Here is a 14,604-nt window from a genome sequence, read left to right on the forward strand (position 1 = left end):
TGTTTGGTTTAAGTTTTGGTTTTCACTTTTTCTTTTTTTTTTTAGTTTTTGTTTATCTACAACTTACACACACACACTGAGACACGTTTTGTATGTTTTTGTTTTGTTCCTATCCGCCCCCTTCCCGTTTGGGTGATAACATGTGTTAACAAACGTCTAAGCCAACAGCAATTATTGCTTTTTTGGTCTTTTTTTTAAAGTTTGCTTATGTTTCTGTTGCCGTAAGCATTTTTATGTTTCCGTATCGAATATTGTTGGAGTGTCTATGGGATTCTTCCGTTCATAGATTAAAGTTAAAATAAATTTCGTTTTCAATGCATTAATGTTATCACTGAAAGTCCGCTAGTTTAGATAGCAAAAATGTAGGTATATCTATAGATAACAAAAAGATTGATTATGGTCACTTAATAAAAGGTGTTTTTTGTGGAGTATTTGTTGATAAAAGGATCTGCAGGATTTATGTATATCTATAAGTGCTCTCTGAGTCAACTCTAATCCGCCAACATATGCCAATCTACTGCTCTTTAGATAAGAAAAATTAAGGATAGATTAATTTCAATAGTTATCCACATAACTCAGTAATATTTCTCTCGCAAACGTGTGTTAAACGTGTTTTAAGCATTAAATGTGGCATTAAATTATTTTGTTTAACCGACATTTGCATTTCGAAGGTTTAGCTTCAATATGGCAAACAAAATTGTGACGTCATATGCATATATGCTTTTGTTAGCACACAAACAACTCACTAATTGGCCACATTGGCCTGCCAAATTGCCTTTAATAATGAGTGTTAACCGTACAGCCGCACCTAGGAAGCCCCCTAGACGCAATCATCATCACCATCCTCACGTAACCTCATTGAAGGGTAAACACAAAAACTGTGCAAACTAAATGCCAAAAAAAAAAAAAGACGCACATTGGAGGCAACTTAATTTATTGGACCCGTGTCGTGTTTATTAAACATCATGCGTCTGGTGCGATTAACTTATGGTCATTATGGGAGCCAAGAGGGGAGAGACTTGGGGTGAAACACGTCTAGTGGTTGCTGCTTAATTTCTTAGTAATTCTTCTGAAATTATTGTTATTTTGTCATGTGAACTGAAATCGTTGAACCGAAATCCAACGAAAAAAACACACGAATGAACTTTGACAAAACGCCCTCAGAAATTTTTGTTGTCGTTCACTTTGATTTTGTATTCTGAGGGTCGTGTTTTATTTTCATTTTTGTTGTTGTAGTTAGCTTAACATGCAAAACATTTTCCATTAAAAATTTTCCACATCGAATGGCAACAAAATAACAACAAACTCTCAACAATTGCAACCACAAATTAGCAGTTGAGCTTGTCTCGCTCTCTCTCTCTCTCTCTTTCTCTTCCTCTACATGATATCATACATTACAGCTCTATAAAATTTCATTAGATAAGAGACAGTGAGAGATTTTAATCAGAGCTGAGCTCACGTTTCGTTAGGAAGCTTCATCAAATGTCAATAATGTATGCAGTTTCAACAAGGCACAAATTATATAGACAAATCTCTCAGTTGATGACGAGACACAGCAATAAGAAACCGCAAAAAAAAAAACCAGAGGGCCGGGGCTAACTTTGACCGCGTCAAAGTTTGTATACCCTTGCAACTTTTTTGGTAACTCTTTCCTTACCTATTAGCCATCAATGTGGAAGAACGTTTTATCTAAAAAGGCTTATGTTTGCGAAAGGATGGCCTACAATCATAGGAAAGTCACAGTTTTCCACCGATCGTTCCTATGGGAGCTATATGATATAGTCACCCGATCTTTATCAAATTCGGCACAGTCATTAACAGATATACTAAACTAACAAATGTTTAATTTGAAAGCAATCGCGGTAAAAGTAACGAAGTTATTTACAAAAGTCACTGTTTTCGACCGATCGTTCCTATGGGAGCTATATGATATAGTCATCCGATCTTGATCAAATTTGGCACAGTCGTTTATAAGCGTAATAAACTATCTAATATTAAGTTTCACGATAATAACATAGAAAATAACGAAGATATTGAGAAAAGTCACTGTTCGTGACTTTAAGGTTTGTATGGGAGCTATATGATATAGTGGTCCGATCCGAGATATACAACGCCTGCAGTATATACAAGCCTAGGTGCAAAATTTCAGCTCTGTAGCTCTTAGGGTCTAGGAGGAGTTTGCGTTGATCCAGACGGACGGACGGACGGACGGACGGACGGACGGACGGACGGACGGACGGACGGACGGACATGGCTATTTGAACTCGTCTCGTCGTGCTGATCAAGAATATATATATTTTGTATGGTCGGAGATGCTTCGTTCTATGCGTTGCACACTTCTGACCAAAATTAATATACCCTTTTTGCAAGGGTATAAAAATAACCGGCTAACTCAAGTCAAAGCAAATCAATGTGTTTATACCCTACAATTTTGTATTTTTCTGATTGGTTACGGTTACCTATTCTTGAAAGTTTCTTTCTTACTTACATATACTAAGAAATCATCTTATTGTAGGAATATTAAAGGAATGACAATGTCCCTCGACTAAATTAATGTCTTGTACAAATTCTAAACTATGTGAGGATTCAATGTGTACATAATTGAAATCATGAGTTTAAATATCTATATACAAAGTGTGGACTAAAACACTTGGCTCTGATTACATGATACGGATTTGTTTCTGTAAGGTACTTGATGTTACGGTCTATTCAAGGTGCTGCTGTATTTATTTATCAAACTTGGAATATAAAGAAAATCAGTGTTATTACACTCTGCCAAAAGTAAACATCCTATTAAATACATTTCTTTAATGAACTTTAGATTCAAGCCATTTTCATTACTTGCAAGTAGAGGTTTTTAATCTATGCCTTACTTCTTGGAGAAAGATTAATATTACCAATTAGTAAATTATAGAATTTCAAAGTTTTAGTATGAAATTTTCTATTTTATTCAGAAATTAGAGGTCTCAAAGGTTTAGAAGACTTAAGTAAGCTGATCCGAAACATTGTATATATTAGGGTTTAACTACTTTACTACAGCACAATGCTACGTATACTCTTTCCAATATATACATACACTTATTTGTATACACATTTTCATAGAATTGAATAATTATTTATTTTTGAAAGCGAATAATGACTGTGAATAATAAATAAAACAAATTTAAATATTGTGTGTGAGTGTGTGAAAAACGCCCATGATTACTTGTTAACTAAGTCTCTATTTTTTATTTGTTTATATTTTGCTTTTCGCAACATGTTAAAAAAATCATTTAAGTAATGTAATTGCTTTTACTTGTTTTATCTATTCACTTTGAACTTGAATTCATTTAATATATGCATATTATACTCACTTTGAATAAAGTGAATGAACCGTCGCAGTGGACAAATAAAATGATAAGAATTAAGTCAAAAAATTCTAATTATAACCTGACAACAGATGAAATCATACTTAATTGCAATTAGCAGTAGAAGCAAAGAAGTTCAAGTTCAATTAGACTGAATATATATACCCTAACGCAGTTTAGTAGATTTTGTTGTTATAGTGCCATTAAAAATCATTATGGTGCAGCAAAAAAACCAAAAAAAAAAAAAAACATCTATTCATCATTTAAACTTTAAGTTTGATTTAACATTTTGGTCAATCATAAGATAACTAATTAAAAATAAAAGAGTTTCCCTTGAGTCCAAACTTAAGAGGCTTGCCTATCAAATATTTGGGTGACCCTGAACTCATTATTTAATTTACAAGCAATGTGCCATTAAAACATTTCGATAGACCTATCAAAAGTTAAGAAACTGATACAAAAGAAATCAATTAACTGAGTGATAAGGAACTTAGGAAGAGAGAGATAAGTTTGGAATGTCCACCGATTGATAAGATATGCAAAAAGTTTGGGTATTGAGAACTTACCGCTTGATAAGCGCCGCCTGCTGCTGCAATCTTTTGGCTGGCGGAGATGTTGGCGTTGTGGGGGATTTCACCAGAGACGTTCTTCCAATTGCACCACCTGCACCACCACTCGCACCAACTGAGCCTTTATCCTGTGGCTGCCGTGCCAATGCGAGCGGTGGAGGCGAAGGTGTGGCAGTTTTGCTTGGGCTCCGCTTGACGACCAACGTCGTTTTTGGCGATGCTTTGGGCGTAACCGAGGGCGAGCGTCTCGATGCTGGCGTTGTGGTGCTTCCATTGGTTGTTGTTGTTGTTGTTGTTGCTGTCGGAGACGAGGTCATAGCACGTGTGCTGGACACTTTTGATTTCACATCATTGTAATTGGTTTTAATTAGCGACTTGTTGCTGGCTATTTTATTCATAACGGCATCCCATTTATTGGGTGTATGCGATTTACGCGTTACTCCAGAGGATTTAACACTACGCGGAGTGGTTGGATGTGAGTTAAGATTATGGTTTGAATTTTTATTTGGTTTTTGCGCTTTACACGATTTGGGTGAGGCGGCAAGAGACGACGACGACGACGCGGACGACGATGTTGTGGTTGAAACTGAATTCTCTACTGCAGTACAGAGCGACGATAGCGATGAAGCGTGCGGACGCGGCGATGCTCTAAGTTGAACTGAAAGCATTGACGATCGCTGGGGCTGATCGCCGACGACTCCAACATTGCTGAAAGCTTCATCGCAAAAGCTTTTAGTGCTGCCACCGTCGACGCTGCAATAGGAGGTGCGATTCGAGAGAGTTGTGGCCGCCGATGACGAGGAGAGGCAACTGCTGGGAGGTCGCTGCTGTTGACCTTGACCCCCTACTGCTGAAGTGGCTGGGATGGCTGCCTTTCGCATTGTATGGTTCGAGTCCGATTCGGGTGACATATCAAACTCCATTTCCATGGGACGACGCATTTCCTCGTCACAACGGTTCTCGACATCAGTGAAAATGCCCGATGATTCCATGCAAGAGTCCTCTAGCTGGGGCACCGAGGCACTTGGCTGCATAGTTGGCCCATAGAGTTGGCCATCAATCACTTGAGCACGACGATCACCGCCACGACCATGTAATACATCATCGGCATCGGATTCGGTAAAGAAATCTGAATCGGTCATCGGGTCTTGGCGTCGCATTGGTATCGGCGGTGGAAAACTTGGCTGACGACTCACTCGACCCAGTTGGGGACCATTGCTGGGCGAATGATCGCAGGCTCCACGTGAGGCAGGGCGTGACATTTCACCATCACCTTGATAGCCTGTATCCAGGCTGGTAACACTAGTCACACTGGTTATAAAACTATTCGATTGGGTATTCGTATTACTGCTGCTGCTGCTGCTGATGGCTTGAATGGATTTCTCAATTTTCTCTACAACTTTTGTTGTTGTTGTGGTTGTTGTGGTTCTTGCTGCTAGTAATGATGTTGTGGTTATTTCGACCGGATCCAAGGGTAATTCCTCTGGCGATGGTGTCTGCTCTAATCGCATTTGTCTACTTTGTTGCGCTGCCAATTGTAATTCCAAATTATGTGCCGAGTCCAAGAATCCTTTCATTTGATCGGGTGTCAATATCCCCAAACTTTCATCCATATCAAATGAATGCTGTTTTTTGAATAATTGCTGTTGCTGCTGATGCAATTGTTGTTGTGAAGAGGAAAACGAATTATCCACCAACTCGATGGAACAGTCTAAATTTGTGTCCGGCAAATCTAAACCAAAACTATAACGTGTACGTCCATTTTTATTGATCGCACTCGATGGAATTAGTGTGCTATCGAGCACCATTTCGCCATCGGGCGTTCGAGTGTGTAGTCCAAAGTCACAGGGCGACAGCAGATGCAGGGGTTCCGGTGTCTTCTGACAACCCAAAGGACCACCGCCATGTGGTGAAATTCCTGGCGATTTGGGACTAAAGCATATCAACGAATGCTGCGGCGTAGAGCGACGATATAGCGATGTTCCAGCATTTTTATGTGGCGATGCTTCCATAAATTCACGTGTCAAATTCAGGAGCTGTATATGACGAGCTGGTGAATGAAGACCCGTAATGTTAAGCAAACGTTCTGTATTCAAAGTGGAATTCAATGGCAGTTTCATATTTGATTTATCCGGAGCCAATGCCGTCAAGGTGGCATCCAGTGTGGAATCCAAATCATCTTCCACTTGATCTTTGCCAGAATCAATGGTCTTTGTGAGATTTGCTATTTTACTGTACACTTGTGTCTCTTGTAGTCCATGCGGGGTCCCACTTATGGTTTGTGTTACATCATTGCCGCAAATCACCGGCATTGTTCTACCCAAATTGGCATTGAGTGTTTGTGTGGCATTCATTGGGAGATCGTGTGAAGTGTTTTCACGATTTTCCGATGCTTTTAAAGACGTTAAGGGACTTGTATTGAGTGTTTGTGTAAGATTATTATTATTGTTGTTATTATGCATGAGTCTTAGGCCCGATGGCGGAGTTTCACTATTGATTGATCTTGTCTCACTAGGCGAACCTAAATCCATGGTACGACCAAAACTTATGGCAGAAAGACGACATCGACTTAATAGTTTATCTTTTTCCACAACTTTCTCCGCCTTCTGTTCACTTTCCTGCTGCTGCTCCTCCTCATCTTCATTGCATACAAAGGTTTCGGAACGCATTAATGGCATTGGAGTACTACTGATCATGGGTTCATTGTTTTTAAGGACTGTTTGTTTGGGCTTTGGCATTGGTGTTATGGGCACAGAAGTGGTCATATCGTTTCTTTTCACAGAACTTGGAGCTTTGCTTTGCCAAAAATATTTCTTTATTTGACTCACGGCATTGTTTAGCCTTTCACCGCTCGCACTACGTTTGATGCTAGAGCTTAGTTTCTCCAAGGAGGCTTTCTGTGTATATGAGCTGGTTGGGCGTGGCTTAGTGGGAATTGTTCCAGTTGTTGTTGTGGATGAAGCTGGTGCCTGAAAGATTTTTGTTGCCCTTAGAGTTGCTGTATTTGTCGGTGGTTTAATATGCGAGGTTGTGGTGCCAAAGCTCCCCGGTGGTGGTATACGCGATGGTCCATCCAAGCGGGGTATTCTTGTTGTAGCCGGATCCTGCAAGAAGAAGAAAGAGACGAGAACAAAATGAGAATGAGAGACATAAAGAAATTCCTGCCACATAAATTTTCGTTGCGTTTTGGCGCCTGTCTAGGACACATCCTTTATGTACGTGCTAACTTTTTTTATCTTTTATACTCTAAGTAGTTCACTGGGGCGTTGCCTTTTGCTGCCCAATTTGGCACCAGTTCAACGCACTTTTTCGTATGAGGGTTGAAATTCTTCAACTACTGATGTCATCGCAACTTCTATGCAGTCACATGCTGAAGGGTGGTTTGGGTTTTGTTTTTGTTTACCCAGAAGCTAATTGCAATTTAATCGAATCAAAAAGGGGGAAAGACAAAAAAAGTGAAGCATACTTCTGGGGATGAGATTTTATGGCAACGCTGAACTTTTTATGGCACAGCGTACAGCTGAATTTACAGCCAGAAGAACAATGTTGGCTAATTATGCACATACATATTTTGGTAACGGGGGGAGACTTTTGTGTGGTTGTATGAGATAATGCTTAAACCTGTTTACCTAGGGGATGATTTATGATAAGAACAGAGTCGGAGAATAAACTATAATAGATATATGAAGACCATATGAAATTGTCTATGTAGAGACCGGACGCAGAATTAGGGTAGAAAGAAGATAATAAACTTTTTACCTGGGCAAATACAAAAACCTCTTTTTTGCAAGGGTATACCCTTGCAGAAGCTACCAAAAATTTGTTTAAATGTTTTTGACGCAAAAAATATTAGTTAATCTAGTTAATTTAATATTCATCTTTCCGTTTATATAATTGGGATTAAAATGATGCAAATTATGCAAAATAATTATCTGGATCAATTTCATAAACTCTTTAAGCTGCTTCCAAACTTCCGTTACACTTTTTTTCCCCCAAGATGGGCTAAATGGTTATGAGAATGAAAAACTTTTGTCTTCATTTCCTTTTATACATATATAGACAAGAGTTATTTTTCTCTCTCTTGTTTTTCTTATCTGGGCTTCCCTTAGGTACAGGCCGCAATATTAAATGCACTCAATACAGTTTACACAGCCGCCTTAATCGAAAATGCAATTTTCAACAGACAAGTTAAACAAGCTGAATATTGCTACTTCTTTGTATGCCCCTCGTCCTGCTCTCCTCTTCATAACCAGACGCCGCTTAATGTCCTTGAACTTTTCCTTCGCGTGGCAACTACTACCCAACCCACACACTCTCAGTGACAGAGGGGAGAGCGATATAGGGAGAAGGAGGGTTCAGCATTGAGAAAGTTTTGGCGACCCCATCGTGATTGTTATCAAGTGCAAAATGTGCACACAAAAGTTACCCCAGCCATAGGAGAGAAGTGAGAAAAGGAGGAACCAAACTGTTCATTTTGTGCAGCCAACTCCCATATGTGGCTATAATTATTGCCATATGACACGAGGCTGGCGAAAACCAACAGCTGCCGCTTTATTTTCCCATTAAATGTGGCCGGGGAGAGAGAGAGAGGAGAGAGGGAGAGACTATCGATAAGTTCACCCACAGGGAATTTACATAATCATTATATTGCAGGGATTGGTATAAATTGTGAATGATATATTTTAAATAATCATTCCAACCGAGACTATAAAGAATATGACATATGCTTCAGACAGAGAATTCTGATACCAAAATATATGTTCAGTTTGTTTAATCAAGCGTTGGCGTTCCATATGGAAAAACTTAAATGCGTTCACTTATAACGATACGCAAGGGACCGGCAATATTCTTTTGTTGTAACCGATATTCGTTATAGCCGATTCTGTTTCAAGCCTTTCAAGCCTTGCTGCGTTATTAGCGGAATGTCGATGTAATCGGGATCGTTATAATCAACATCTACTGTATATATTTCCATTATAACTATTTTTCTGAAAATGGAAATTGAAACTTAAGGCTAAAGGTTGTTAGACTGCTACGATCACAAATTGAGCTCAAGGAAGCATCAGCTTTAATCAAATCAGTTAGAAACTATTCGAGTTATCCCTGTCAAGGCTTTTGAAAAATGCATTTTCGAAAAAACCAAACAAGTTTCATCAAACCTTTACTATATGCCGGATCGAGTTCCATAAATAACAATAAAAAATCAAATTTTTCTGGTTAATAATTTCCAATTGTCATTCTGTAATTTTTGTAAAAAATCCTTTAAAACTTTAGTTCATGTCTAGCCTAATAAAACCTTTCAGCAGATGCTTTAAAATTGATGGCATTTGAAGTGGATACGGAAAAGGAGAAAAAATTACCCAACAATTTGCTATTGGTGCAAAAATATTTGTCACGAAATATTTATACGGCACTCGAAACCACCAAAAGACACCAGAGACACAACAATATGGAAAAAAAGGAAAAACAATCAAACAATGAGGACAAAAACACACGCGACGAGTGACGTACAAATAAATACTGAGGATTTCAAAAGGATCCAAAATAAAAGTGGTGAAAAAAAGTGAGGGTGGTTTAACAAACAATAAGGAAAGAAAAAACAACGAAATGAATATGGGTTAAGCGCAAACGCATGTCCTTGTTGCATGACAGGTTGTCCCGTGCAAAGGAAAGCCGGAACGGAACTAAATAAAATTTATCGATTCATATATACGAACATACTCGTACAATGCATAAGCGAGCAGTAGCAGCAGCTGGTTCTCCTTACACCGTTCACCCTTACCATCAATTCTCTTTGGCATTAATATCGTTTAACGCTCGAGAAGGCGGCACTTGTAGTCAGATTTAGTTTCCCCAACCCATCCCTCTCTAGAGAAATTCAAAGAGTTGCTAGTGTATTTGTATATGGAACAGGCGGCTTATGCATGCATAATTTGCATTTGCCAACTCTTATAGCCAATCAATAATGATTGTTCGAGGTTATGAAAAGCAAACTACAGCCATGTATGTACATACACTTATATAGGAAAAGGCAAAATAGCTTAGCGTTCAAGTATGTATATGATTCCTTGAAAAATAAGTTTGAATAACATGAAACGGCAGTGGATAAAGCAAGTTGCATAGCCTTACACAATAATAAATATTCATACTCTACTCCATAAGGTTTTATTGACTTGTGAGAAAACGATAAATCCAATAGGTACCTATAATAAAAGCAACGTTGTTTAGGCCTGTTCCCAATTTCAAATTGTTTTCTTTGTTATTTCGAATCTGGAGCTATTGCTAATTCCGAATAAATGTATAAGAAAAATCTTTAGTAAAATTTGGAGTTTAAAACATTTAAATCAATCAGCTTGAAATATCTTTTCACATTAAAGACTCTACGACTTTTAATGCTTACCAAATTAAATGTGATAAGCTGAAAGAACACACAAGTCAGATAAGTTCGTGTGTCTACGTCATTACTCAACGAACTTAAGCCATTCATTTACGGACACTAAACCCTTTTCCCAAACACCATGATACCAAGTCATGTTAACGTCCAGTCTGGCAACAGCTCAATCAGTTTAAATTGGTCGATTTCAAGTTTCATTTCTTCTTTTTCTTTTTGCACATTTTTACAGGTCATTTAGCTGAATATCCATCAAGAGAAACTAAGCGGCTTATCTCCATGGGCTACTTCCAGGAAATAAATGAATTTACGCTAGTAAATATTTGCCATTACAATTATATATACCCGTTTGCAACGGAAAATAAATTCTCATCAAATATGTAGATATTTCACTTTGCATACTTTTCGGTGCAGTAAAAAAATGAAAAAGGACTGCGCATCTGCAGAATATTTCTATCATACTTTTTGTTGTTTTGTAAGTCCTGCGACACACAACTGCTGTGAATGTCAATAATAAATTTTTCGGCAAAAGTCTGCGAAAAACAATAACAACAACAACATCATGAGAAATAACATTTTTAATATGCTTGGAGTATGTGACAAGCTGTGCCTCGTTACTCCACGGCTATTTCTAGGCTATGACCATCCTTCGTGTTCTTTATTTTTGTGTTTTTTTTTTTTGTTTGCCACTTGTTCAAGTCGTGCGTAAAATTAAATCATTTTTATGGCCAAATAGAGAGTGGGATTTATTTTCCCCCGTCTGCCAGACAATTAATGTTTAAGCGATAGAGACCAAGATTTAGAGGACAGAGCGAAAGAAAGAGACAGAGTGAAACGTAGATGGCCTGTTACATATTTTATACTTGACAGTGTCCGGCCTGGGACAGAGAGTGTTAGTAATTTATGTGTATCTTTGACTAGTTTTAAGTGGCAGCAGTTAAACAGAACACATGCTGGGGGACACTTGCAACTGGAACGACTCTGCTAACAAATGGCCGGAGAATAAACCGAAACTATTCTCAAAATAGTTGAAGCCATGTTGTAATGTATTCCTCGTATAGAAGCTTGGTCAGAAATCGTTAAACTGAAAGTTTGTCAAAGTTTTTTTTTTAGTTTTGTTAGTTTTGAATTTTAATTTCTTAATTGACCCTATCTCAAAAGAATTTGTTTAACTTAGTTTATACAAAACCAAAGCATAAAGCGTTAAATCTTTGAAATTAAAATTGTTTTCTTTATATTTTTAAATGAATCATTTATTCTGTATAGTTAACGGGTCGTTTTTACTTTTGTTTAGCGCTGGAGAATAATATGAACATTTTTCTATTTAATATACATACGATTTTTTTTTAAGAATTCTAACAAGTTAAATTCTTAAAATTGAGCAACACAAGTCAAAAATTGTTTTTTAAGTTTTTAATTAAACAAAAAAAAAAAAAAAAAAATATGAAAAAAAAATGAAAAAAATGAGAAAATGCTTAGAATAAATGGAAATTGTAATCATCTTTATTTTTACATAAGTACATATATGTATGTATGTACATTTAACTATATTTTAATTTGGATATTCTGTCTAATTAAATAGGAAGGCTAACTCTTAAAATAAATATACCATGTCAAGGACAGAAAGAAAAAATTATTAGTGAGTTTATCCAAGCTAGAAGCTGACTAATATTTTGTACTAATTCTATAGAAAGTAACAATGGCAAAAGTTGATGGTGAAATTCAGAAGAATCATCAAGATAATGTCCCCACATTTCTTATCACCTTTTAAGTATTTAAACTGTAAAGCATTGTCCTGATGCCCTGTATATTATTTTATTGTAACACTAGCCTCGTTTTAGCTCAGCTTTTAACTCGTTTGCTCTTTTTTATGGCTGCTTTTATAATAAAATTGCAAACAAAGTTATAAAAATTATTATTTACGACTGTTGCGACACGAAATTACCTGTTAAAGTACAAGATTTCAACACGGCACACTTCGCAACATGGAAAAAATCAATATGTATTCTACCTACGATTTAGAATTTTAAGTCGACTTTTATTGAGTGTTCAAGAGGTGGTGCAAATTGTGAACTTGTGTAGGATGTACAACGAGTTGGGTAACTACACAAACAAAAATAATATTTTCTTTACTTGTCTGTATTTTTAACATTTAAATTTCTTAGAAACTACGAAGCAAGAACAAAGTTCAAGATAATTGAAGTATTTTCAGAATTTTCTAAACAAAGGACATGCAAGAGAGTTGTTTTGTTGTACTTTACTGTATTTCGCATTTGTACACTAAGCCCAAGTCTGTATACGCCTTTCTAATTTTAGGTTGCCCGATTGTTTAGTTTTAATTTGCATTCTCATTTCTATTCCCTTTTTTGCTTCGTGGGCTCCTCTGTTATTGCTAACGCCAACACAACAAACAAAAAATATTGCATACTTCTGTGCTTAGATTAAATATCTCGTCTCGCCCCATCATGAAAGTTGGAGAAAAACGCTTTTCTAGCGAAAAACAGGCAAAAACCATATAACAAAAGCCAAATGAAGGCAACAGCAGCTAACATTTGCCATTTTACATTTCCCTTCTTCTTTTTTTTGCTTGCCAATTTTTTGTTTTGTTTTTTGAACCATTGTTGTTATGTAAACGAGTTTCTTATGATTGTTATAAGAATTTTTATTGTATTTGCCTGCTGCCCTTTACGTTCTCCATGTTGAGCTGAGAATTTATTTTACGATTTATTTTAATGTGCCGTTATGTGTTTTAGCTGTTTTAATTAAGTTTGTTGGTAAATAAACCAGCAATTAATCTGTTGCCTGTTCTCCTCGTGGCATGAACACGTGTGGCAAGTGGGAATTACGAGAAGATTAAATTATCAAATGCTGTGAATTGCAAAGTACGAAATATACAAAAAGTAGCTTAGCATTAGCTTTGTAAGGATTTTAACAAGTGTTTGGTATAATTTTCCTTTATTCATCTATGCAAAATTAATATAGACAACCATGAAGCTATTTTAGCTTAGACAAATTAAGCTTCTTAAATATGTGAGTAGATACTATTTTTAGTCTTATATAAATCTTTATTATGGCTTCTCATTCTATAAAAATATCGAGTTAGACCTCTTCAAAGTTGTATATCCGAATATGATGATTCGATTCTAACGCTTAAGAATATTGAATTTAACATCACGACCAAGTTATTCTTATTATTTTGTATAATTGTAAGCAATTTTCTGAATCCAAATTCTTTTAATCGACAATTTCTAAGAAATCTTAAGTTCATTAATCATTAGGGATATAGTGTGTTTAATTTCCTTGTATTTAGACAAGGACATTTTCTAGTACACATACATAGATTACTGCACATTTCCCTCATGACTTAACATTTTTATTTCGTGCTTAGAAATAAGCTAGTCTATTTGGTATGTAAGAAGTGTTTCGGGCATAATTTATCATGCCCCAGGGAACACAAGCCCCAAACTTATTCAACCCAACCATTCTCCGATACCAAGACGACGACGCCGACGATGAAGACGAGGACATTTATCAAGCTGCAATGTGCAACAGCGAGAACGTGCAACTGGCTATCTTTATCTATCTAGTGGAAAAAGTTTATGCAATTTACAAAAAAGCAGATGGAAGGCGAAATTTAAAATGTAAATCGTTTCTTTTTTTTTCCTTTTTTCTTGACTTTACTCCACCTTTCGATTCGTTTCGGTTTCTTTTCCTTCAAACACACCTTCGCTGTCCCCAATCAATTTTGAAAATTGCACTTGCAATTGATTTGAAAGCATGTTTTGTGCCATTGCATTTTGAATAACACGGAGAAAATATTACCGAGCAACGGTAAGCAGCAGGCACAAGACAGCAGACGGGTGCACAATTTGTTGTGGTCAAAACAAAAACAAAATGAAAATGAAAACACAAATTAAATGAAAAAGTTAATGGAATTGCATGCAATGGAATTTATAAGCGGCAGTGGCAAGCAATCTATCCATCCAATCAATCAAGGTCACAATTGATATAAATTATGTAAATGGCAAGGCCACAATCATTAACAGAGGAATAACCTACTAGCCCCATTAGTTGGCTTGTCATCCATAAAAATAAGAGACTTGGCATTTGGTATTGACTGTATTGTTAGAAGCGATAGCTAAAATGAAAGTAAAATAGAAATATAAACATTGTTTGAGTGATCTGAATGCGGTGTGGCATTAGAACAGGACCAAGAACTTAGCATCCTTCTCTGCATTTAAAACAATTCTAATAAAAATTGTTTTTTTTAGCACTTTGATTTAAAGATTTATAAACT

At 36.7% G+C, this 14,604-nt stretch overlaps 1 protein-coding gene across 2 annotated transcripts in view; it reads right to left on the bottom strand.

The window, feature by feature from the left end:
- toc (toucan) overlaps positions 1 to 14,604 on the bottom strand; it is a 103,635-nt gene that overhangs the window by 74,737 nt on the left and 14,294 nt on the right. For both annotated transcript variants that reach the window (XM_068295271.1, XM_068295269.1), the window contains exon 2: positions 3,914 to 7,020. In XM_068295271.1, coding sequence (XP_068151372.1) covers positions 3,914 to 7,020 — 3,107 coding nt within the window. The remainder of the gene's footprint in view (positions 1 to 3,913; positions 7,021 to 14,604) is intronic.

The sequence above is a fragment of the Drosophila tropicalis genome, unplaced genomic scaffold (genome assembly GCF_018151085.1).
Source record: "Drosophila tropicalis isolate 14030-0801.00 unplaced genomic scaffold, ASM1815108v1 contig_845, whole genome shotgun sequence".
Taxonomy (NCBI): domain Eukaryota; kingdom Metazoa; phylum Arthropoda; class Insecta; order Diptera; family Drosophilidae; genus Drosophila; species Drosophila tropicalis.